Genomic DNA, 26713 nt, shown 5'->3' on the forward strand with positions numbered 1-26713 from the left:
ACTGATATCACCTTGTTTGGCTCATTATCCACTGTGTTTGATTATACCTCTGTGAAACACTTTGGGGCATTTTTTTTTGTTAAAGGTGCTATACAATTGCAAGTTGTTAAAATTAAGTTAATTGAGACAGAATATTGGTCCAGATTTTGCAGTCAATGGCAAAGAGTTGGTACTCGCTGCTGACCTTGAGAAAAGTTATGAACAAAGGGAATTCTAGAGTGTAGATTTCCTCCATTCCAACAATACTTTGAATTTGGTGCCATTTGTGAGGATTTGTGGCAATCAGACAGGCAGTCTAAGCAACCAATCATTTTGAAAAATTCTCACAGACAGCAAAGCAGGAAGTGAAAAGCATGGAATATAAAACACACTTAAATCATTGCACATGAAGCAAAATAAAGATTGGCGCATACATATGGGATTAGTGCAATATGGTCTGCAAATACAGAATCGTGTTCATGTTTGTTCTTCGTCTATTAGTATAGACTGATATTTTGAGAAAAACTTCAGATCTAAAATGTGTCAAGGCAAAGGAAAATTCATATTTTGCTAATAAATTAGCTGGTCATGTGTAATTGCATTAAATTCATCCATGTTCTTGTTACTTCAATTACAAAGATACTTCTTAAATTGCAACAAAAGAAAATGTCTCTTCTTGAATTTTATAAGCTTTGGCCTCTATTTGTTATACTGTCACTCATATAATCTATTTTTGAACCAGTGAAGTTCGGGTACAGACACTCCGTACACACATACTTTCGGCCTCAGTGAGCAATTTTTAGGCAGGTGCTAGCTAACCTGTGCAGAATGTGGCAGAAGTTTGCTGAATATTCATACCTAAACTTTACTGTTTATTAAATATACCCCCTTATCTTTCTCCTTCCAAAGTTGTTTATTTATTCTTCTTGCAAGCAGCTCGCTATTACATCTCCTGCTTTGTACTAAAATGGTGATCATTTGGTAGGGAACATAGTTCGGGCAAAAAGCACTGCAAGTTTTTTTTATTCACCTTCCCTCCCTTAAAGAGGAATGTCTTCCAGCAACATCCAGTTTTTCCCCTACTTTGATTATGAGCAGATAAAATTATTTTCATTGAGGAATGCAAATTGGTGTGATCGAAAGCTCGAGGAGTTGAACTGCTGGTTTACTGGTTGTAATATTGCACTGTCCAAGAATCTGACCTAGTGAGACATTTATAATAAAAATGTACATGCACATTACATTATTCATATTGCTATAATTCCTCAGGGCACACAAAACTGTGTCACCCAGGATTATGAAAAGTACCATGGCATGCAGCGACTAGCTCACAGCTTTGTCCAGCTTGTTGTGATAATGTGATTCATTCTCTAATATGACTGACCTTTTGCCAGCCACCCCTCTGTTTTATGGGTGCGACACTCACTGGTTTTTAATCATACAAAAAATCAATTGCATTGTAATAATACAATTTTCTTTGAAGGAAGCCTTTTTTCAAGATAAGTGACATAACACTGACTGTTGGGGCAAGCCAATTAATTATCAGTTTGAAACTGGCATTTGACATATTTAAAGCAAATGCACCATTGTTACAGAGAAAGAAAGCCAACCATTGACCTTGCACCTGACATTTATAAGAAATTTACTAATAGATCCAAGCAATTTATACACAATTTCAATTCCCTCAGAGAGCAATAACATCAACTTGCATTTATATAATGCCTTTAAGATGGTGAAATATCTCAAGGCACTCCTCAGGACCATAATCAAACAAAATTTTACATTGAGACAGCCACATGAGATCATAGGCAATCAAAGAGGTAGGTTTTATGGAGTATCTAAAAGGAGGAGAGAGAGCTGAAGAGGTAGAGAGGTTTAGGGAGGGAATTCCAGAGGTTAGGGACCTAGGCAACTGAAGGCACAGCCACCAATGGTAGAGCAGTGGAAATCATGCAAGAGACTAGAATTGGATGATTGGAGAGATGTCAGAAGGCTGTAGGACTGGAGGAAGTTACAGAGATAGGAGGAATGAGGCCTTGGAAGGATTTGAAAACTAGGATGAGAATTTTAAGATCGAGGTGTTGCCAAACCAGGTGCAAGTGTAGGTCAGCGTGTACAGGACCAATGCGGGAACAGGACTTGGTGCAAGTTAGTATTCTTTCAGCAGAGGTTTGGATGAGATGTTTGTGGTGGGTGCAAGAAGGGAGCCCAGCCAGGAGAGCATTGGAATAACCAAGTCTAGATCTACCAAAGGCACGAATGAGGTTTCAACAGTAGATGAGCTAAGATTGGGATGGAATTGGGCAATGTTTTTTTTATTCATTCATGGGAATGTGGGTGTTGTTGGCTAGGCCAGCATTTATTGCCCATCCCTAATTGCCCTTGAGAAGGTGATGGTGAGCTGCCTTCTTGAACCACTACAGTCCATGTGGTGTAGGCACACCCATGGTGCTGTTAGGGAGGATATAGGCAGTCTTGCTGATGGAGCATTTACGACTTTGAAAGCTCAGCTCGGGATCAAAAATGCTGACAAGGTTATGAATGGCCTGTTTTAGCCTCTGCCAGGGAGAGGGCTGAAGTCAGTAGGTAAGACCTGAGTTTGGTTGGTAGACAAGACAATGTCTTTGGTCTTTCCAGTATTTAATTGGAGAAACCTTCTGCTCATCTAATATGGTGACCTTAAAGGACAGACCTGGTTACCAGCCAGGCTTCATTACCAGATACTCTGATGTAATCTAAACAAAATTGGTATGCTCAGTATTATACTGATATATCACTGTGCACCTCCAATTCAGTGGAGAGTTATATCAATTTTAAAACCATTTGACAAACCTAATATATAAGAATAATGTATTTTGATTTGCAAGATTATTGTTCAGGACAGCCCTGTCCTTGGAGGTTACTACTTTCCCTTTTCTTTGACTTTTAGCTGGGCCCAAACAAAATTTCAGATGATTTATTATCACATTTGTTACGCTAATGAAAATACAAGTCTTCTGGTGTTACCCTTCATTTGCTCTCTGACAGGGATCTTGCAATTTTTACATTTTCTCTTCACTTCCAACATGGAATTTATTTATTTTTTTGGGAAGCCAGTTAAACTTGAAGCTGTTTTTATCAGTATTTTTATCGTCAGCATGGTGCATGTTGCTAAACATGCTGGTAAATGGGATTGTAAAGTAACATCAACGGTTCCTGTTCAAAATGATTTATTAAAAATCTTTTATTTGAGAGGGGAGGTGGTAAATGTTACCAGCTGCTAAGTGAACAAGCAGTACTGAAGATTGGATTAATTTGCTAGTTTTGCACCCACCATGCACATTCCCTCCTTCCCACCCTGCCCCCCTACTCCTCACCCTTCTTACAAAGTGCCATTAAGTCAGGTGTGAGGCATGGTGCAGTTGGTAACATTATCCTTTTGAGTAAGATACTCCAGTGCCATACTGAGGGAATGCTGCACTGTCAGAGATGCTATCTTATAAATGGAACATTAAACCTACCCTCTCAGTTGGATGTAAAAGATCCCATGGGACTATTTTGAAGAGCACCAGGGGAATTTTCCCAGGTGTCCTGATCAATGTTCATCCCTTAGTCAATATCATTTAAGAAATAATCTCAGATTATCTGGCCATTATTGCATTGCTGTTGTTGGAGCATTCTGTGTGCAAATTGGCTGCTGTTTTTCCTATATTACAACAGTGCCAACACTTAATAGCTATAAAGTGCTTTGGGACATCCTGAGGCTATGGAATGTGCTCTATAAATACAAGTTCTTTCTCCAGTTATAGAGCAAACAGATGCAGAGTAAATTCTACTCTCTCCTGTCCCACTGACATAACTTTCTTTCCACCTGAGAAGAAAATTCCCAGTGCACCAGTGTAAATTGTGATATCTTCCACAACAGTCATATTTACCACCTCTCTGAGTGAGACTCTGCTGTGCTGGTTTTCACTGTATCGGGGGCAGTTCCATGGTGTGGCTACATCCCATTGGGATCTGGGCTGGAGTGACCAGGGTACTAGGCAGAAGTGTTCAGTTTACCTGTACTAATGGGATTGCTTTTTCTTTGCAGTGCGAAGAACCCTGAAGAGTGGTCTGACCCCTGATGTGGTTCAAGCCTTGGGTTTGTCCAAAGCGCCAGAAGTAGAAGTATAAGACATCTTGGAAGCGAGCAAAGCTCAGTGACCATCAACAACTGAGATATCTACACTAACAGCACAGAAAGATGTCGAAAGTACTTTCATATCCCTCCAGATTCCCAACAAGTTCCAGAACTTCACAAGTACTTTTAATTGTTACAGTGGCCCTGGACCTTGTACTAGCACATTGTTGGAAGGAAACATGCGTTGAACTTAAGTCATGTGAGGAGGGCTCACTAAATCTGACAGCCCAATTCATTCTACATAATAGATTCTGAGGGCAGATAAGATTTCAGCTAAAACAATCATAAATGCTCCCTTCTCCAGTTAGGCTGAATGATGATATTTCCTCTCAAAACTACTAGTGTTCAACTGAAAACCCATATCTATTTTCTTCCGCAATAAATTGCCTCCAATCCTTTATTGAAGGGAGCGGCTCTTGCAGCAATTCCGCAGATGTCGTTCATCCTCCAATAATATTGCCATGAAACTGGATAGTGAGTGACATCGAGTTGCTGAACCATGAAGGGCTTCACGGCTGAACTCGACCCTGTTCTCATTCATGGTGCATATGTGAACTTTGGGGGGATTCAGTGGATAGTGATCAGGTGTGGAAGCACTGACCAAACTTCCCCTTCCCCAACCCAGAGACACTAAGACCCTTCCCACTGGTGTTTTTTCAGTAGTTAACAAGCTCACTACAGACCAGAGATGGAACTTGGAACTTGGGTCTTTCCTGACACATATGGCTCACCCACTCATCATGCATTTACCCACTGAGCCAACAGGAGATGCCACTGAACTATTTTAAATACTATGGACTTTAACTAGCTATGGACTTAGTGGAACCTTTATGTCTGTAACCATAAGTGTTTAAATTATGTAAAATTACTGGTCTTTAACCAGCACTATGTTGTAAAGATATCTTAAACTGACAGAGTGGAGAATTGATACTAATAATAATGATAACTACATTGAGTAAAAGCAAATAAAGTATATCCAATTGTCAGACTACAACAGAAACATTTGGAGTTGTCCTCATGCAGCATAGTAAAATTGCTGACCAACAGACCAACATACTTGTGTGCAGTCAATATTATGGATACAAATTTGCACTGGGTGTCACATTATTCTTTTAAATGACCATGCAGAGGCAGTATTAAGATCACACTTTTGAAAACCACTAATTGATAACTTAATTGATAGATTGGTTGCAGTGTAGTTCCGACAACTACCTATAAAGATCCAAAAGTACTTTCCTTCAAATGGTTTGCAAGGTTGCTGAATTAGAGAAATGCAGAAATAAGCAATTATACTAACTGTTATACATATAATACATATCATTCTACTTTTAAAATAAACTATAAGATCAAAGGTCCTTCAGGATTGTGTGATGTATTTTCATGAGCTTTATATTTTTATCCATGAGATTTTGTTTTTTGAATGTTTGTATAAGGGTTGTTGCAACAATTAAATGTTTCAAATTTTCTCATGTTGCTTTGCTTTTTCTTTGTAATCTGTGGAGGTGGTGAAAATTCATGGTTCTATTGGCTTATTTTTTTCCATCTGTTCAAATATGTCTTGAGTATAAATATTTGAAATGGAGGGCTTTAGTTGATGAGAGTCAAGATCTCTCCTCATCCAGTACAAAGATGCTTCAGGTCTTTGGCATTTTCTGTGCTCTGTTAGGTCCTCTGTGCTCCACACACTGCTGATAACACCAACAGGTACATCAAAGCAACTCTGACTACTTTTTTCAAGTATGGGAGTGCCACATGTGCATTCCAAGCTGTTTCTTTACTGTGTTTGTGAACCCAGCATTTGAAGGATTGTAAATTTAAATCAATCCCCGCTCACTCCACTGTGCAGCTGATTAAACACAAAGTGTATATTCCTATGCAAGTGAACTCTGGCGCTTTAGCAAGAAAATTCCAAAGCTTTACTGTTATTTCACAAGATAAATACAGATGAGGAAGATCAATCAGCCTATCTGCCTAAAAAGAAAAACTGAAGGCACTTCCCATTAGATTAGCCAACTTACTCTGGAAGAACTCTTAAGATTTTTGGCCCCACCACCACTTGTGGGTCCAGTTCAAACTGCCCCAAATCTGCCTTAAAGCATTGGAGGTTCTGCATTGTCCAAAGTCAGATGTATTTTGGATGATACATTAAACTGAGGACTCACCTGTTTTTATGGGATGACATAAAAAGGTACCATAGCACTTGTTTGATGATCAGAGTGTTCTTCCTAGTGTGCTCACCAATATTCGTCATCAAATCCCAAACCACCAAACTAGGCTACAGAGGAATAGGAAGTATCTAAACATGATGCTCCTATCATCATGACTGTGGGCTAATCTTGATGGACCCAGCTGATCGTCCCTTATCTGTCTTTTCTGTATGTTTGTATGAATTGAGTTTCATCTCACTAATGTTTATGGTGCTTGTCTGTGTGTAAACTAACCATGTATTTACCTGAAAAGTGACCGTGATTACATGTCAAGATAATTAATTGGCTGTGAAGCAACTTGCACCATCCTGATGACATGCAAAGCACTACAATAACAATTACATTTATTCCTTAAATTCACCTTTCACTGCTTTGAGCCCATGCATCCATACCTAACTGTTATAATGAGCCTTGAAGTTTTGTTCTGGGTTTACTCTTTCTATACCATTAGTATCTCACACTTTTGTAAGGTCCCCCTTACCACCTTTCAAGCCTAAAGAGCTCCAGTTTCTCAAGCCTTCCTTTAGGGTCCAGTTCTATGTCATTCAGAGCCAGTCTTCTAGCTCTCCTTGACATTGCCAGCAGGACTGGAATGCTTCAATTGTGCCCTGGTGGCCAAATCTGAAACAATACTTAAGGTACAGTCTGACCAGAACACTACATTTTCTGACTCAGCTTTTTATTTGGCAGTATAGTTCAGTATTTTGTACACTTTGTTGGTTGCTACTACACACAGACTTGATGTGCTAAGTGCCAAGTCTGTTAACATCTGCATTTCTCTTGCACCCTCATATTTCGGCATTTCTGCATCATTCATTATGTATGTTGTCCATATTTTCTTACAATGGGCAGTACCTCTTATTTTACCAATCACTATTCTTCCCATTTATACATTTTTGCTTTTTTCTTTATGATTCATGGCTGCATCTTCTGACTGTATCTGCTTCCACCCCAGTTTAGTAAACCTGCCAAATTGCTTTCAGTTTATGAATCCAAGTCATTAATGTAAATTAGAATCCACACTGATCCCAGTACCCACTCCACTCAACACTTCCACATGCTTCCCCTAAACAGCACTTTGTCGTTCCTTTTCTTCAGTCAGTTTCTTATTTATTTCAATGTTTTACTTAAAAGTTGTTGAGCTTAGAACTTATGTAGCAACCTTTCATAGGGGGTTTTATAAAACATTCTCTGAAATTCCAAATACATGAGCCTATTTGGAATGTTAGCTCCTCAAAAAATATTCAATAATGTCCGATAGACAGTTTGTACAATAGTAACCTGGTAAATAGCATAGAATCAGGTTTGCTTCTAATAATTGATTCCAATAATTTAATGTTACTGGTGCAAAATTAATGATTCTAGCGTATCATGGGCTAAACGTACCACTTTTCCTGAATATAGGAACTATGTAAGCTTATTTCCCATCCAGTGGGATATCCCCAAATTCAGTAAAGCTCTCATCCCTACAATTTGTCTAGGGCAGGATATGGATAGCAGAAAGCATGAAAGATGGGAAACCAGCCAGGAGAGCATTGGAATAGCTGAATCTGGAGGAGACAAAGTTTGGATGTGTTTCAGCAGCAGCTGGAGTGAAGCAGGGGCAGAGTGGGCTTTGCAATGAAAAATACATGGAGCTAGAAACTTGGCCTGTGTTGAACAGGATATTGAGGGCCTCAACCTGCAACTTGTAATTTTTTTGCCTTGCAAGTTGCTGGAAGTGTGAGTTGATAACAGTATGGTGAGGGCAATGGAACATCTGTGACTTTGCTGAAGGATGGGACTCCCAAAAGTCTATCTCCTTAACCAATGAAATTTAAGGATAGCGAAAGAAACAGAGGGATAACAGAGATGTAGAAAGGACAAATTGGAGTCAAATCAAGTCCTGAAAGAGAGGGAAGAGACTGAATTAAGAGAGAGAAACCAAGATACAGAAAGTAAAAACAATGTTTTAAATTTAAACGTTTAACAAAAATTTACTACCTGAAGAAGTGAGACTCCACAGTTTAAATTGTTCCATTTCTGGAACAGAGAGACTGAGAGGCATGGTAGGAACATATATCTAATTAACAAGGTGCTTATCCTTTTAAGTAGCAGCCCTAACTTTCTTTGTGAGTTTAATTGTCAATCATGGTGCAAATGCAACAATTTGTTGAAACTTACAGTGAGGTTGAGAGTGAGTTGTCATTTTCGCAGGGCTAACCACAAACCATCCAGCAACTCCATGAGGTTCTCTTCCTCGCCACAAGCTGCTGGATGATTTACACATTAAACTCATTGTTATCTTGTAAAGCTGTGGAATAGTTTTCTATCAGAAACAACTGCTATTATTGTTAACTAACCTCTGTGAAAGACGTTTGACAATAAAATAGGTTTGAAAGTTACACACATTTTTAATGAAGATAGAATGAGAACAGGGTGCACTGACAGTCACCAATAAAAAGAACAGGTGTCTCAGTAAGGTGATGAGTGGATGATTAGAGTACAAGAAAAGTCAAGAATGTGAAAGGGCCATTTGGTTGGTAAATCCTATTCCTCTATTTCGTTAACTCTCTCGAAACAACACTTAATTATACTTTGAACACGATGATTATGCTTATGTTGTTCTACTCAGTATTGCTGTCGTCTCTGTAAACTTGAGGTCACCCAAAACTCAGCTGTCCATGTCCTAACTCAGACCAAGTCCCTTTCACCTATCATTATAACCTATGACCTGTATTCACTCACATACATTTGCCTCTGGTCAAGCAATGTCTTGATTTTAAAATTGTCGCCCTTGTTCTCATATCCTTCATGGTCTCACCCTTTCCTTTCTCCGTAATCTCTTCCCACTCCACAACGCTCCAAGATATCTGCAATCATCTTTTTCTGGCTTCTTGACTTATTTTAATTGTTCCACAATTGGTGGCCAGGCCTTCTGTTGCCCAAGCCGAAAGCTCCAGGCTTCCTTCCCTCCGCCTCTCAACCTCCCTACCTCACTTTCTTCCTTTAAGGCAATCCTTCAAACTTCCTTGGCCAAGCTTTTGCTCATTTTAAATATTCTTACGTGACTCGGTCATTTTTAAAATAATCCTCCTGTGAAGTGCCTTGTGGTATTTTACTAGGTTAAAGAAACTATATAAAATATACAGTGGTAGATTAGGGTGGTAGATTATTCCAAATTTATTTTGCTCTGAATTAATAAGTTTTACTGATATCATTTCTAAATTTATTTCTCATTGATTTCTATTCTTCAGTCACATTTTGAAGTGATAAACCGAGTTTATCTTGTATTTAAAATATTAAATTCTATTTGTATCAATGAGGTCACTTAAGCTTCTAATCTTTCATCTTCTTTAAATGGGATGTTCTTGTTCTTTTCTGTGTCCTCGCTGTCAATGTTTCTGGCATGGTGACCAAAACTGAATATAGTACTCTGTGTAGTCCAGGATGCTGTAACATATTTGCACAACCTCTGTAGATTTATAGTTTACTATTCCGTCTTTATATAAGTTAGAACTCTGTATACTTTTCAATTTGCTTTGCTGGGCTGGAGAGTTTTAGTTATGAGGAGAGATTGGATAGGCTGGGGTTATTTTCCCTGGAGCTAAGGAGATTGAGGGGGAAGATGATTGAGATGTATAAAATTATGAGGGGCATAGATAGGGTAGACAGGAAGGAACTTTTCCTCTTGATAGAGGGATCAATAACAAGGGGAAATAGATTTAAGGTAAGGGGTAGGACGTTTAGAGGGGACATGAGGAAGAATTTTTTCACCCAGAGAGTGGTGGGAATCTGGGACTCACCACCTGAAAAGGTGGTAGAGGCAGAAACCCTCATAACATTTAAGAAGTATTTGGATGTGCACTCGCGATGCCATGGCATACAAGGCTATGGACCTAGTGCTGACAAATGGGATTAGAATAGTTAGGTACTTCTTTGACTGGCGCAGACTTGATGGGCCAAAGAGCCTTTTTCTGTGCTGTAGACATCTATGACTATTATCTTGGCATTGAAAGTGGCATGTCTACTATTACTGTTTGGCCCCTTTCTAAGTGTCTTAGTGTTAATCCAATTAATTATATACAACTGTTCCCTGCTATTTCAGGCTAAATACTTTTCATTTATCAATTGTAATTTATTTGTGATGTGTCTGTCCAGTTGGGCAATCAACCCTTTAGCAAATCTTTTGCTGGATCCACTATGGACCTTTATTCTCATGTCCATCCTACAGTTAGTTTGGGTATCCAAGTTTTCATATAAACTGGAAAATGGTAAGAGCTCTTCGGAGGACCACACTTACCAGTTAACACTACCTCCTCGTCTTCCAAGCACAGTCTGCCCATTCCCAACAGGTCTTTAAAATTATTTGGGTTATAGAAGACCCAGCAGCCAATCATTTAAACTGAGAAAGCTGAAAGTGGGGTTGGATGTCAGAAGTTTTTCTTTCTCAGAGAATGGTCAACCTATGGAACAGTATTCTGGAGATGGAGCAAGGACTGTCCACTTACAATCCTTCAAGAAGGTGTCAAGACACATTTTTATAAAGACAATTGATCATGGCAGAAGAAAAGCAAGACAAGTTCTTCTTGGAAATACTTTTAGGGCCTGCATGGGATTACATTTTTTTTCTTTATTCTTTCATGTGAAGTGGGCATCGCTGGCAAAGCCAGCATTTGCTCCCCATCTCTAATTGTCCTTGAACTGACCGTCTTACCACACCATTTCAGAGTTAAGTGTCAACCATATTGCTGGAGGTCTGCAGCCACATGTAGGCCAGACCACGTAAGGACAGCAGATTTCCTTCCCTAAGGGCATTAGTGAACCAGATGGGTATTTACAATAGAATGGTTTCATTGTCACCATTACTAAAACTGACTTTTCAATTCAGGGTTATTAATTGAATTTAAATTCCACTAACTGCCATGATGGGATTTGAACCCAAGTCCCCACATCATGAGCAAGGGCCTCTGGATTACTAGGCTAGTGACATTACCACTACACCACCATTTCCATCACATATGCCATCATCTCCATCACATACCAACCCTAAGTTTTTGTGGGGTCAGAAAGGGACTTTTGACAAAAGGATTCCTGAACTGGCTGCCAATCTCTGTATTTGCTTCTTCCTAAAGACAGGGAGAGAAAAGGTAGGTCCATGCAGGTGACTCCGGTGGAAAGTGAGGTGAGTGAACCAGTCTGGGATCGATGGACGTTTTTGTGTACTTGGCATGTAAATAACTAATTGGGGATAATGTGTATATTGATAAATGTGGTTAATTACAATATTACAGATTCAAAATTACAGATACATATCAGACATCAAAGATGTATGAGGTTTCAAGCTTTTACTCTGTTTCTACAGTTTCTGATTTCTTTGACAAAGTTGGTCCACAGGAGGGCAGTGGTAGTAAAGACTTTATCCTCGAGCTGACCTTGAATTACAACAGTAAAACTGCACAGATGTTTCAATAACATTACTAGTCAGCTTGCATTTACAAATCACTCTCATTTGTGACAGCCCAATATAGAAAAGACAAATGACTTCATAATATAAAACCAGAGTTTGTATTTAAACAAGGAATCTTCTCCTGTTGTAGCTATGCTTCAGAAAGTAATGCATCACAATAACATCAAAATCAAGACGCTGCCAAGTATTTGCCATCCAACAATCATCTCTCCACCAGTCATACTACCCAGCCCCATCTCCGTCCTTTCAGCCCAGACATCTCATTACCCAGCCAGAGTGGGACATTGCAGGGCTCCAGTTCTTCATCAACCCGCAGCTGCCGCACACTCACCCAAACAAGGCAGGGCTGACCCCCACATCCTTGCCCAAATGCTGCCTCCTTCACATGTGGCACCACAAGGTGTTACTTTGCTAAGCAAGGAGGCACAAGTACTTGGAGCGCAAAGACCAGTAAATGGATTGGTGCCCCGTCAACTGGAGGCTCCCCTCCCAGCATGTTAGCTACAGATGCCAATGCAAGCAAGGGAACAGCACTTAGACGTAGCACCCGTAAGCATAAATTTAAGGCACCTTAGGCACACCACGAGTTTCTCACTGGTGCTTTTATGTTGGCCCATGGTAGTTTATTGAAGACCTGGTGTGATGTGCAACACCTTTTTTTTGCCTTATGAAGTTACATTTGTTCTCTCAATAAATTTTAATATGTTGCCATGTCTCAAGGTGATTCCTTACTTCTGCAAATGGATGGGAACCCGTGATGTTATGAGTGAGTTGTTTGACATTGAGCATTATTGACAAGGGCCTTACTTAATGTTACTATCCAGGCAGATTTAGCACTCGGGTATTGAGTATGGAGTCTGCAGCCCTGGCGTGTGTTGAAGGTCCATCGGTGGTGCACCAGCTGAAGGTTCTTTGGATTAAAGCCTCCCGGGTGTCTCTGCCCCCCTGGAGTATGCCTGGGTCAGTGTCTACCCCCTCAGCATTTCCCTGTGCATGCTCATCCTCGGGCTCACTGCTGGACTCATCGTGTGCATCCAGAGCCTACGTCTTCATTGTCCACTGCAGCCCCCTTTCCAGCACCAGATTGTGGAGAGTGCAGCGTGCAACCACTTTCAGCGACACATGATCTGGGGGGTACTGGAGCGCATCTTGAGAAGACCAATGGTTCCCTTCACCACAGCCCATGTGGAGGCGTGGCTCCTATTGTACCGCTGCTCAGCTTCTGTTCTTGGATGGGAGAGAAGCATCATAAGCCACCTTTTGAGGGGATAGCCCTTGTCACCCAGCAGCCAACCATCCAGCTGGGCTGGAGCACTGAAGAGCCTCGGCACCTGGGAGTGTCTGAGGATGTAGGCGCAGTGGGAGTTGCCTGGGTACCTTGCACAGACTTGTAGAATCAGCATCCTGTGATCACACACTATCTGCACGTTCATGGAGTGGAAGCCCTTCCTATTCATGAAGACACTGGGCTCACCTGCTGGCGCCTTGATGGCCACATGTGCACAGTCTATTGCACCCTGGACACAGGGGAAGCCAGCAATCACCGCGAAGCTTCTGGCTCGCTGTGCTTAGCTGGCCTCGTCCCAGTGGTAGTGAATGAAAATCAATGCACGCCTGAACAGAGCGTCTGTCACCTGCTTGATACAAATGTGGACAGCTGATTGGGCGACACCACAAAGATCACCCACCGAGCCCTGGAAGGAGCCAGAGGCATAGAATCTGAGGGCAGCAGTGACCTTTAGTGCCACTGGCATGTGGTGCCCACCCACACAGTTTGCAGAGATCTCAGGGCCTATCATCTGACAGATAGAGCTGACTGTCTCTCTTGAGAGACAGAGCCTCCTTTGGCACTGCACCTCAGACATATTGAGGTAGCTGCTTCACTGCCTGTAAACCCTGGCAGCAGGATAGTAGCGTCTTCTGCGGGCCCGTCAGCCTTGGACTTCCTGTTGGCCCTGCACCCCTTGTGCCTGTGCCTCTCCTCCCTTGGAGGCTGAATGTGGACTCCTCGCCTCCTCACCCTTCTGGCCTTCACCTCCTCCTCAGGAGGTGCCTCCAGTGGAGAGCACAATTCCCATTCCCAGGTTAAGGCAAAGCTTCCTGAAAGCTGCAGCCCCCAAAAATGATCTTAACTGTAGAGTCCTGACCTGAAGGCTTTTATCCCTGCCCAAGCAGCTGGTGTGAGTTTCCTTGCTCATATAGGCATGTATCAGTAACATTCACACTTAAATACCTGACAGATAACATTCACGACCCCACTCACCCCTCTTATCCCAGCTGTGGATGAGGTTTATACAAATGTCACCTACCCGACTGCCCATTGCGCCCATGTGACCTCCTGAAGATCGCATGGGCCCCAAAAAATTGCAGACAATTGCTGCCTCGAGGGCCTTAAGTAGCTGATTAATTAATGGTGGGTGCACATCCGAGAACATCGTGCACCGGCCCACCTAAATGTCACGTTGGCACACAGTGACATTGGGACGCTTGCCCAACGTCACCGCATGTCATTTTACACATCGGTGTGTGAGGCCCACCACCGCATGTGAATGGGAAAATTCTGACCATTGAAATCTCTGCTACCTAGTTTACATGATGCGTTATGCAGAGAAGTTGTTCATCCTAAAATATAGCTTGGATCATGTTGATTTAAAGGTACTTATATATTCCTGTATTAGGGAATTAATAAGGTATGAATTATCATAAATACAGGCTCTAAAAACCAAGTACCAGTATTATTCCAGATCTGCAGCATTGGAGAAATTCAGTTTGAACCAAATGTGCTGTTACTACCAGATAGGAGTTTTACAGCAGATATATAACAGTAATTATAGAAGGAAATGGATTTCCACTCAGCGTTGTGACTTCATGTGAAACATTCCTATCACTGTAGAAGCAATGTAGATTTTTAGTCCAACAGGAATGACCGGAATGCCTGTCTGTAAATTATACAGAACTGGGGTGTTCTATTGTTCAAATTTCTCAGTTCTGTATTTTGTGAAATACTTGGAGTGTCATCATTTTTTTGGAGGGGTGGGAAGATATGAGGTGGGGTGCTTGTAATAATTATTAAATACTTTCTGCTGCCTTCTCCCACAAAAAGGCTGAACAAGGTATTATTACACACAGTAGGGCAAAGCAATGACGTTCTTCCAATGGCTTCATCAAGAATGAAAAGTCTTATCATGACACATTTTCCAATTGAATAAGAATTAATTTGTTGGAAGATAAATTACATTTAAATAATAAAGACGATTGGATAGTTTGCCTTCTATCAATAATAAGAAAATAGTCACTTGCTAGTATAGATTTGAGTATTGCTGAAAAAAGAGACATGTTGTCGAAGCCTTTTGTTTTGCACTCATCAGGACAGATGCAAAAATGCCAAATTTCAAAGGGAGCAACAATTTGTAAGGTGTGAAGGAAGGGTGCTGAATGGTTGACAAGTCGACTCTGGTCAAGGTGTTGCCATGGAGAACACACCAGAGAACTATTGTTTCTCCGTGTTTCTGTTTAATTGAAAAAGGTGCAATGCCTACACGTTTCTGCTTGCAGAGTACAGATCTTCATGTATGAATATATGTGGTTTTGAGCAAGTAAAGTGAGCCACGTTGCGAGCTTGACTGATAATCTGAAAGTGGTTGTTCGTGTAATTCTGAGCACACTTGGCTTTGTTCAGCAAGTGCTGTCCAATCACAGAATCACATCCAACATTAGACATTATACTTGTGAGTTTTGCAAACACATCTGGTTGAGTATGGTCAGTACTCTTCCTATTGCAAATAGTTGAAGGGACATGCTATTTGATATGTTCTGCCAACCATTAGGACATACGGCCTACGTAACTGGCATTTCACCAACACCGAAATTCATTTACATTACTTATTTGAGTGGTGGTAGACAGGACATCTTTTCAGCTTGACAGCAGCATCCTGTTCATGGAAAATACCACTCGCATTGCTACTGCATGGTAACAACGTTAAACGGCTAGCTTCACCCGTTGCTCAAATTTTTGTGATGCCCTTCCACAGTAATTTGAGGTGGACTGGACACTTTTAAGGTCCAAATGTGGTAGCCTTAGGCCCATTTGTGAATTTGCGTGATACACAGCGAGAAATGATCTGATCGGGGTAGCCGTTATCCCACAGGATAGCTTTAATGCACCTTATTTCAGTATCAAGCTTGCATGGTGAGCAAATGGCTTGGGCCCTATTTATAAGGTTGCTGATAAAGCCAATCTTATAAATCTTAAGGTCAACCAATCAGTGTGGAGCTGTAGCGTATCTTGACCAATGAAAGTAGGCTTGCAGTAGACAGTTTTTTTTAAAAGCAAATCATTTTTATTTCCTTCTTTTCAACCAAATACAGACAGGACAGGTCAGTTTGCTGGTCAACTCTGACCCCAGTCTTAGGACCAATCAGCAGTAGCACCAACCCATTTTGGAGCATGTGCAGTGGGTGCAGCAGCCTAGCCTTCAGCAGCAGGCTGTGCACTCCAGTCCTTTGTAGCTGCTTCAGTGGTGAATATTGCTGGCTGGAGAACCTATTTCTCAACTAGCATGTCAAGGAAAGAGAACTCATTAGGCTGCTCCATTTCAAAAGTAAATTTGAGTGCAGGATGGCACCCATTAAGGTGTGTAAGGAAATCTTGACACGCAGTTGCTATATAGTTCTATTTGAGATTTTTGTTCCCCAATTTAATGGTTCGGTATAAATGATAGTTGTTATTGCTGAGAGGGATTGAGAGCATTATATTAATATGAAAAGTGAAATGATGGGCAGAGTTGAATCCAGACGACAGAAGTCCCACCAACTGGCTGGAAAGTCGCAAGACCCCATGTTGCCTCCATTGGGGATGGCCTGCCATATTAGATGACCACCAGACACTCCAGCAGCAGACGTTACATGGGATTTAGGAATTCAGGGGTAGAAATCCCTCCCACCAAGAGCTGCTGGCCAATCGGAAGTCGGCAGCTCTCCTGTACAGGGAAGGTTGGCAGCTGCTGGCAATATACCAATGAAGAGACCCAGGCTACAGGTGAGTGGTGGCAGCAAGGGGGTCGTGGAGAGGAGATCATTGGTTGGGAAGGGAGGAGGTTCAGAAGAAAGGACAGGGCTGGAGCTCTGTAGGCCCACCCTTCTCGATGCCAGGTCCCTCGATCAAGCACTGAATGCCTTTTAATGAAGGACCAACCCCCCCCACCCCCAGGAGCCCACAAGCAACCCCAACAAGGTTTGCTTTTCAGGCTTCCCCCCGGATGTCCCTTACCAGCGATGGTGGGATGAGGCTCTCAAGTGGGCATTAATTGCCCATTTAAGGGCCTCAATTAGTGTCCAGGCAGGAAGGCCTTCCTATTTTGGACTTACTCAGGCAGAGGCGGAAAGTCAGCAGGGTCCCCACCCCATAAACTCCCATACGATTAAATGCCCCCACCTCTAAACTCGCCACTGCAGGGGGGGCATTAAATTCTACCTAATGAGTGAGCATGAGAAACATTTATTTTTCAAAGAATTGAAGCATTTATTAGTATGGGAGAGAATGGCCTGTTTTTCAATCTTTACTGTCCCAGATCCTGCATACTCTGGCTTCTGTATTTTTGGTTACTGGCAAGCCCAATTTGTTACCAACTCATGATAGAGAGTATCTTCAATGGTTCTGGTATCCAGGTGAAATTTGGTGATGTACCAGGATGATAAACAGAAAACCCATCATTAAAATTTCCTTTACCTACTGCATCTTGTGCCTCTCTATGGAATCCTCCTCACACCTTCAGAAGGTGGGAGAACATCTGACCGAGCTTTAAACTTTAATCTTCAAATGCATTTGTTAAATAAATGAATATGCGAGTTAATAACTGAATACATGTGTATTTACTGATAAATATAACTATAACCCTCTGAAGGAAAACGATGTTTAATAACAATTTTATAGTTGATCTTTTTTTAAATATGGTTTTTTTGTTACTAGAAAATTGATTTTGACATGACCATGGTTGACGGATGAAGATGTATACACCAAGCCATGTGGAAAGATCAGGGGATAGGACAATTAGATAGTTTCACAATGGGCCAAATGATCTCCTTTTGAGTTGCACTGTACTATTTGCTGGTGACAGAATTGGGAGACATTCCAAAAACTCACTCCAGAGCCACCTCATGGCCACAACCTGTAATGACATCATGACAGCTGACCAGCAAAATTGGCAAAGATTGACAGCACAACCAAAAATCATGAAAGTTAGGAAGTTTCAAACCAATTTAGTGACTTGAACAATCCACACTCAAATATTTCCTCAACAGCTATGTATTTGAATAACTGTCAGATGTCAATCATGCAGATAACTGAACAAATCACAGAATACATTTTTGTTCCAATAAGGTATGGCTCATTCCCATAGCCTTGGAGTTAATCAAAAAAGCCTTCACAACATTTTTTTTGAGTTCAGTGGGAACATCATTCTGAATGCTTTTTAAAAAATTCCTTGTGAATGGATGAAAGGAACTGCTACTAAGCTAAAACATAATGATTCAATTTACATTGCAAATGCTTATTAATGGGGCAAGGAGACTGTGCACTAATGAAACACATGAAGTATATTAGTGAAACAGAGAATATGACTGAGAGAATAAAAATTGTGTGTGAATATAATTGTAAATATTAATTGATGAACAAGAGGCATACAGAGTATTGAACCCAATTAACAGATATGCGTCTGCCTCGTGTCCAATGAATGATGCAAATAATGTATAATTAGATTAAATTTAAGATGAAACATGAATGCAGGCAGATCTAGCAAATCACGCTTGCTTCCAATGATTATTTTAAAGTGTTTAATGACTTTTTCAATACAACTCACTATATTTAATTTTCTGAGGCTGACAATGGGTTTACATTACAGGAATGGTGTGAAGCCTACAATCAAAGGTATTCATTTGTTTTGTAGGAGATTGCGTTTGAATCTTGATAATAGGAAGCTGCTGGTATATTTTAAGCACCACATCACTGAGCGTTATTAATTATTGCCTGGGTGTAAATTTGTAGCCTTATGGCTGTGTAATAAACTTGGAGTACCAAGCAGGTTTCTTGTCAGAGACGATAAACATTATTTACTGAGCTCCTGATGGAGCTACATGCTTGTACCAAGACCAAGCCTAGAAAAACTCCACCCCTAAGATTACCTGCACTTAGGGCTGGTTCATCTGTACAGGCACATGATCCCTATAACAGTATGAAATGTTTTACTTACAATTACTACGTTCCTCCCTCTTTGATTTTGTTTTACCTCTCTTATTTACAAAAGTATCTTAACCCATAACATATATATATATATAGATATATATATATACAGTTCATGCAATTATAGATTTAGTCTTTGAGGTGGTTTTCTGATTCGAGTAGAGTGACGCAACTCTATGACTTGAGACTCTTCCATTGGATGGACTTGACCAGGAATTGCAGCATCAGGGACATCCTTAGACAATGGCAGTTCAGAATTATTTACTTCAACAGTGACATCAGGTATGTCTATTCTATGTCAATCTGGAACCTCTGGGATCAGATGGAGTAACTGGTTGTTGGAATTTCTCTCTACTTCTAAGATGATGCATGTGTTCGTTAACAATCCTGTTTTCCACTTCTACTTGATATGGCAAAGGTCCTGTTTCAGAGATAATGATACCAGGAACCCATTTTGATCCAGTTGCAAAGTTTTGCACAAAATCTGTGTCTCCCACAGTAAATTCACGATCTTTACTGTGAACATTATGATTCACTTTCTGACTATTCTAAATTGGGGAACACTAGACTCAATCTTGTATGAAGGCGGCATTTCATTAGCAATTCAGATGGTGTTGAACCTGTAGTTACATAAGGAGTCATGTGATAATTGAGAAGAACTCTTGAAATTCATGTTTCTCGAGTTCCCTCGGATAATTTCTTCATGCCTGCTTAAAGGTTTGTACTGCTCTTTCTGCTAACCCATTGGTGAGGAATGATATGGTGCTGTTCTGACATGTTTAATCTTATTTAGGTTCATAAATCTCTGGAATTCCATACTAGTACCATTATCCGACACAGTGACTTTTGGTAGGCCATGTACACTAAAACGTTGGCACAACTTTTCAATAGTTGCACATGATGTAGGTGATCTCACTTCATACACATCCATCCACTTTGTGCATCAATGATCACTAAAAACCTGGTACCTAAAAATGGATGCACAGTCTCTATGTACTCTAACCCAGGTTCATCCAGGCCATTCCCATGAATGCAGTGGAGCTGAAACAGGCAACTTCTGCTGCTGCTGATACTGAAGACAGTGCTTCACCATTTTTTCAATATCACTGTCTGTACCTGGCCACCAGGTATAACTTCATTTTCACTATGAAGCCCTATCAATAGTGGTTTTCTCCCTTGTGACGGGACGACAACTCTTGCTCCCCACAACAAGATACCATCCTGACAAGTTAGTTCGGATTTACGAACATAGAATGGTTTTAATTCTTCACGGACTGTTGACCATCCTTGAAATACCTGTTCTCAGACTTTTGATAAAATTGGATCCCGGTTTGTCCAATCCTTTATCTGCTTCGCACAGACTGGTGCAGAGTCTGGGAAATTCAACACAAATACAACTTCTTGTATGTGTACATGTGTAATGCTATCTGACACTGAGGGTGTCTGCGTTTGCTATATGCACATCCGGGTGGTGCATAAAAGTGTACTCATATACCAACAAAATTAAAGCCCATCTTTGAATTCTAGCAAAGGCTATTGGTGGGATTGCTTTATCTTCACTAAACAAACCTAACAGTGGGGTGTGATCTAACACTGTGGTGAAGTGTCGACCATGTAAATATTGATGGGATTTCTTTATTCCAAATGACAGCTAAGCCTTCTTTTTCAATTGGTGAGTATCCCTTCTTGGCTACAGAGACTGTTCTGGAGTCATGCCCTATTCATCTTTCAGATCTATCCTCCATCTTGTTGACAATACCGCTCCCACTCTGTAAGAAGATGCATCACAAGTGAATATTAATTCCTTTGAAAGGTCATAGTGCACTACAGACACGACGAGTATAAAAGTTTCTTGACTTGTATGAAGACATCCTCTTGCTGTGGCTTCTATCTGCGGTGGTTCTTCAATAACAAGTGTAAAGGGGCTAATACTGTAGATAATTTAGAAGCATCCGTAATAATTTATCATACCCAAAAAAGAGTTGAGCTCAGTGAAAATGGTAGAAGAGGGCACTTCCTGATTGTCCAGACTTTCTCCTCTACTGGATGCAACCCTGGGGTGTCCACTTGATGAAGCAAATAGGTGACTTCAGTTGCTTGGAAAGTGCACTTCACTTTTTTCAAACGTACGCCAGCCTCTTCTAGGTTGGCCAAATGTTCTGCTTCCGTGGATCCTGTGATTAGCACGTCATCCAGGTACACTATAACTCAGGGAAGTCTTTGTGGTAGGCTTTCCATGGTTCTTTGGAAAATTGCACAGACAGATGACACAACAAAGAGTAGGCATGTATATTGGTACAGGCCCTGTGCCTGTTTATGGTGACATACCCTCTAGATGTGTTGCCCAGCTCTAGCTGCTGGTATGCATGGCTCATGTCCAGATTAGTGTAGGATCTCCTGCAACTTTAGCATACAGCTCTTCAATTCTTGGGATTTGATATTTGTCTAGTTTCGCAGCCTTCTTCACAGTTAATTTCTGTAGATGCAAATGGTTTGATCTGGTTTCATCACAGGGGCTATGGGTGCTGCCCATTCTGAAAATTGGACTGGCTGGATTATTCCTAATTCCTCCAAACGGCACAATTCCACATCCATCTTCTCCTTTAGGAAATGAGGTGCAGGTCTTGCCTTAAAAAACCAGGGTGTTGCTTAAGAAATCCAGGTATATTTTAGCTTGTAGGCCTCTTATTTTTCCCAACTTATCTCGGAATATCTGTCATACTTTTTTAACAACTCAGGAATTCCTCCTGTTCTAACTTGAAAAATTTCTGACCAGTTGAGTTTAATTTCTTTCAACCAATCACGGCCCAGAAGGCTAGGTCCTTCACCCGTTACGGCAATTATTAGCAGCCTGGGCCGTCTGTACCTGTATCCTACAGGCAACAGAGGTGATGCCTTTCACCTGTGTTGCCTCTCTAGTATACGTTTTTAGCTGAGCCGTGGTTTGCTCTAAACTCAATGGCTGGGTACCTTTGCTGAGGTATTTAAAGATGTGTTCTCCCACCACTGTGGTTGATGATCCTGTGTTAACCTCCATGACTAGAGGCTTCCCATTTATTTAAAGGGTAATGGCAATTGTTTCAGTTTTCCCTGCCTTAAGATTATTAAAGGAATCGATATCAGTGTCAGCAGCTTCTGATTCATTTATATTGTGCACTGTCTGGATGGTTATCTTGACCTCGCCCTGCATTGTTTTATAACATGCCCTTTTTTGTGACAATGGTAGCATTCTGCCTCTTTAGATCTGCAGGTTTCCAGTACATGATTACCCCCACACCGGTAACAATTTAATTTCTGAATTATTGGTGAGCTGCTTCCAGTATTTATTTTTGTTTTTCAAATGGTAGGGACTGTGTTCTGCTTCGCGGTAGCCTCCCTGGTTTTTGTGCCACGGCCGGCTGCAGGTTCCCACCCTAACTGAAGAACGCGCTACGTAGCATGGTCTGCAAAGCCTACGAGTCCCTCTCAGCACTCTCCATTGCTAGCGCTATCTTCTTGGTGCGCTTCAGGTCAATATTAACTTCTGCAAGTAAACGACGTTGAATTACGTCGTCGTGTATGCCGCATACCAGATGATCTTGCAACATGTTGTTTAGAGTATCTTCGAAGTCACAGCTCTCCGTTAACTGTTTTAACTTCGCAATGTATGTTGCAATTGAATCACCGGGGGCTCTTACTCTAGAGTTGAGCTTGAATCTTTCCACAATTGCTGATGGTTTGGGCTGAAAATGTGCTTTTGCGATGTCTGCTGGCTCGTTGAAGGATCTGGAATTTTGCGCATTCGGGGCAGTCAGACTACAGATTAGGTTATACATCTTGCTCCCACGGACACTTAGGAGAATTGCTTTCTGTTTCTCCTCCACCGTTATTTCGTTCACCACAAAGTAGAAACCTAGGCACCCTACGTACTGACTCCAATCTTCGATGGACGAGTCGTATCGGTCAATTCTGTCAGAGTGGGATGACTGGTGAGTTTACATTCCTTTCTTTCTTTGAAAATTGAAATGCTCAAATTTGCGAGGCAAGGTGCAGCATCATAGCTACCCCATCCTCATTGCCAATTGTATTAAACTTGGAGTACCAGGCACATTTCTTGTTAGAAATAGTAAACTTTATTCACAGAGCTCCTGATGAAGCTACATGCTTGTACCAAGACCAAGCCTAGAAAAACTCCATCCCTAAGGTTACCCGCGCATAAGGGTGATTCATCTGTACAGTCACATGATCCTCACAACTGTATGAAAGATTTTATTTACAATTACTACAGGCTGGTGATTCATCCTTATAATTAATTGTACTTATGAAGGCTTATTTTGTCAATACTTGGCTGAATTCTAACATCAAATAGAAAATATTGGATTTAAAAGAAAAACCAAAGAGAGGGTTCTTGATTAAAGATAGTGCTAGATCATGGCAGCGAAAAAGATGGCTTTGTGCAGCAAAATTCACTGCTCTAAATCACAAGTTTCAAAAGTCTTTTTGGATAAAGATTTTCCTGATGTATTATTATCTTTTTCTAATCTTAAAGTTCATATAAAATAAAGGGGGTGCAGGAGCAAAGAGACCTGGGCATATATATATATGCACAAAGCATTGACAGTGGCATGACAGGCTGAGAGAACAGCGAATAAAGCATATAGAATCCTGCACTTTATAAATAGAGGCATAGAGTACAAAAGCAAAGAAGTGATGATAAACCTGTATAAAGCACTGGTTCAAACTCAACTGGAGTTTTGTGTCCAGTTCTGGACATCACATTTTAGGAAGAAAGCATTAGAGAGGGTGCAGTAAAGATTCATGAGAATTGTTCCAGGGATTCAGATGTGTGAATTGCTTGGAGAAGGTGGGAAAAGAAGAGGAGGCTTGATAGAGATTTTCAAAATTTGGAGAGGTGCAGACAGGGTAGATAGGGAAGAAATTGTTCCTGTTGGCAGAAGGATCAAGAATCAGAGAACACCGATTTAAGGTGATTGGCAAAAGAAGCAACAGTGACATGAGGATTTTTTTTTTACACAGCAAGTGATTACGATGTGGAATACACTGCCTGAGAATGTGGTGGAGGCAGACTCACTCCTGGTCTTCAAAAGAGAATTGGATTATTATCTGAGGAGAAAAAATTTGGAGGGCTACATAGAAAAGGCAGGGGAGAGGAACTAGATGAGTTGCTCTTGCAGAGAGCCAGCGTATACATGATCGGCTGAATGACCTTCTTCTGTGCTGTAAATATTCTATGATTCTTTTATGTTCCTTAATATATTCTATGATAACTGAACTTCAGTACAAATCTGAGTAACTTCCAGTATGTAGATTAGTGCAATGGAGGTAATTACTACAACTAGGAAATTGCCTGGACTCAATAAATTCCATAAGGCCTGAGTCTGAAAGCTGCACATTATGGATCATAGAAGATGGAATCTGATTATGAAAACTGGTGAAAAACTGAAACACAAAACTTGAAATATAATGGAATATAATGAAATATAATGAGCTGTGCTAGTCTGTCAATCTTACACTTTAGATTGGGGCACATTGAGATACACCATACTGAAGCATCTCAATGTAGTTTGCATTGCATTTAAGGAATTTTTCATTATCCATCGTTACTAGACTTGGGGTAATATTGTGTTTTTTTTTGTTCATTGCTGTAGTTTCTGTCATTTGAAATAATGCAATTTTGTTGCGTATTTCAATTCCATTAACGAAGTGACTTCTACTTTTAAAAATTGGCAAGGCAGGCTAGAGGTTATAATAATTCTATCTGCTCCCTCTTCTCCTAAAAATACTGGAAATGTTCAACAAAATTTCAGCAGAAGTAATTAACTTTATGTCAATTAATTATTTTTTTTAAAACTGGAAAATATCAGGCTGAGGACAGAATTCCAATTACCGAGCTATATATCAAGTGATCAACTATTCCACAGGGTCTACAGCACTTGAAATGGGCAAGAAGGGAGGAATGTCATCATCAAAGTTTGTAACCGTTTACCCCCTTTTTTAAAAATTGTGAGCCCTAGGTGAAGGGAGGAACCCCATGGAATAGACCACCATCAAGATTATGGACAATAAGATAGAAAATTAAATACAACAGTTAGTATTAATTAGGTGAAAGGGTTTTAAAACCTTCTACAGTTCTGAAGTTCTGGGAAACAATGAGTTGAAGTAAGAACACCTTAATTTCTATGGGGAGAAGTACTAATACATTAAATAGGAGAAAGAAGTTTCATTTTAGAGTTATTTGTCAGATGAGAGTTTTAGTATTCTGGTTAAGACTGTAAGTGTTAGAATATCCTTCTCTTTTAGAGCAATATTCAAGTATTTTGTTTTATAGAAACTCCAAATTTACTGGAGGGATAAAGAACTGCTTGGCAGGAAGAGAAATTCAAGATTCTAAGAGGCAGTTTTAACAATGAAGAAAAGATAGGAATTCCATTTGAGATTTGAAGGAATAATAAGGCCAAGAGTGTCAACAGGTTTTTTTTTTTGGGGGGGGGGGGGGGGGGGGGCACCGTCTAGTCACGAGGGAGGGCATTGGTAGGTTTTAATTGTCTTATTTTATCCTTGTAAATCCGGATGAAAAAGTACGAAGGGTGGAGTCTTCAAAGCTCAGAGGCCGTAGTTTTTGTTCAGACTTGAGTGGTATGAAGAAATTTAAAGAAGACAATTTTCTCATCTCTCAATTAAAGAACACGAAGGTGGTCTGACGGCAACAATTTGATCTTTTTACTTCATGAGACATGGGTTGGGGGTAGACATGTACAAGGCATGAAGGAAGTTCATGAATGCCGAGTGGCGAATCACGAGTGAGACCTTGGACATGATTGGACGGCGAGTGACTGATATGAAAAGATAAGTGTTCCCGGTGACAAACTCCGAAAACGTCAGAATGAGAGGTCAGGCTCACAAAATCTAAATTTGGCATCGGTCAATAGCTGCCGCTTCATTTCACATATACTATTGTTGGAGTTGTCCTGCACTGGAGCCGGATTGGGGTTGCTGGCCTGTTATGTAGATTCCTCGGTGTAAAACGGGGAGGGGGGTGGGGCGGCTTACTTTGAAAACAGTGCAGGAAAAGATTAGCATGCTCTTTTCATATGTGTATAAAATCATGAAAATTTGACATCAAGATTAAAGCCATTTATATAAAGCGTATCTCGGGAAAAATCATTGAATTCAAGTGTTTCAATGTAAAGTCTGGATTCCCTGTCCCTCTGAACAATTTCCCATCCGCAATATGTGATTATATACAAATGTTTGCAATGAGAAAATAAAGCGACATGCTTTTTTAAAAACTTTATTGAAATGGTTTCCGACAAAAACACGATTGGGATCGGAATCATGGAAATTTACAGCACACAAGAGTCCATCAGGCCCATCGTACCTCTGCCGGAGTTAAACTGTAACGAACAAATTGCCTGAATATCAATCGTGGTATTTGATCATTTGTCTTTTGGCAAGTGTAAATGTAAAATTACAGGCGTTTTATGGAACAGTTAAATGTAAACTTTATAGATTGGGTAAAAGCAAAATACTGCGGATGCTGGAAATCAAAAACAAAAATAGCTGGAAAAACTCAGCATATTATGAAGAGTCATACGGACTCGAAACGTTAACTGTCTTCCTCTCCGCAGATGCTGTCAGATCTGAGTTTTTCCAGCTATTTTTGTTTTTGTTTATAGATT

At 40.6% G+C, this 26713-nt stretch overlaps 1 protein-coding gene across 2 annotated transcripts in view; it reads left to right on the forward strand.

Annotated features, from left to right (window-relative positions):
* fhod1 (formin homology 2 domain containing 1) overlaps nucleotides 1–5606 on the forward strand; it is a 332893-nt gene extending 327287 nt beyond the window's left edge. For both annotated transcript variants that reach the window (XM_041192317.1, XM_041192318.1), the window contains one exon: nucleotides 4052–5606. In XM_041192317.1, coding sequence (XP_041048251.1) covers nucleotides 4052–4134 — 83 coding nt within the window. In that variant the 3' untranslated portion in view covers nucleotides 4135–5606. The remainder of the gene's footprint in view (nucleotides 1–4051) is intronic.
* Nucleotides 5607–26713: the final 21107 nt, after the last annotated feature.

This window comes from Carcharodon carcharias, chromosome 7 (assembly GCF_017639515.1).
Source record: "Carcharodon carcharias isolate sCarCar2 chromosome 7, sCarCar2.pri, whole genome shotgun sequence".
In the NCBI taxonomy this organism is placed as follows: Eukaryota; Metazoa; Chordata; class Chondrichthyes; order Lamniformes; family Lamnidae; genus Carcharodon; species Carcharodon carcharias.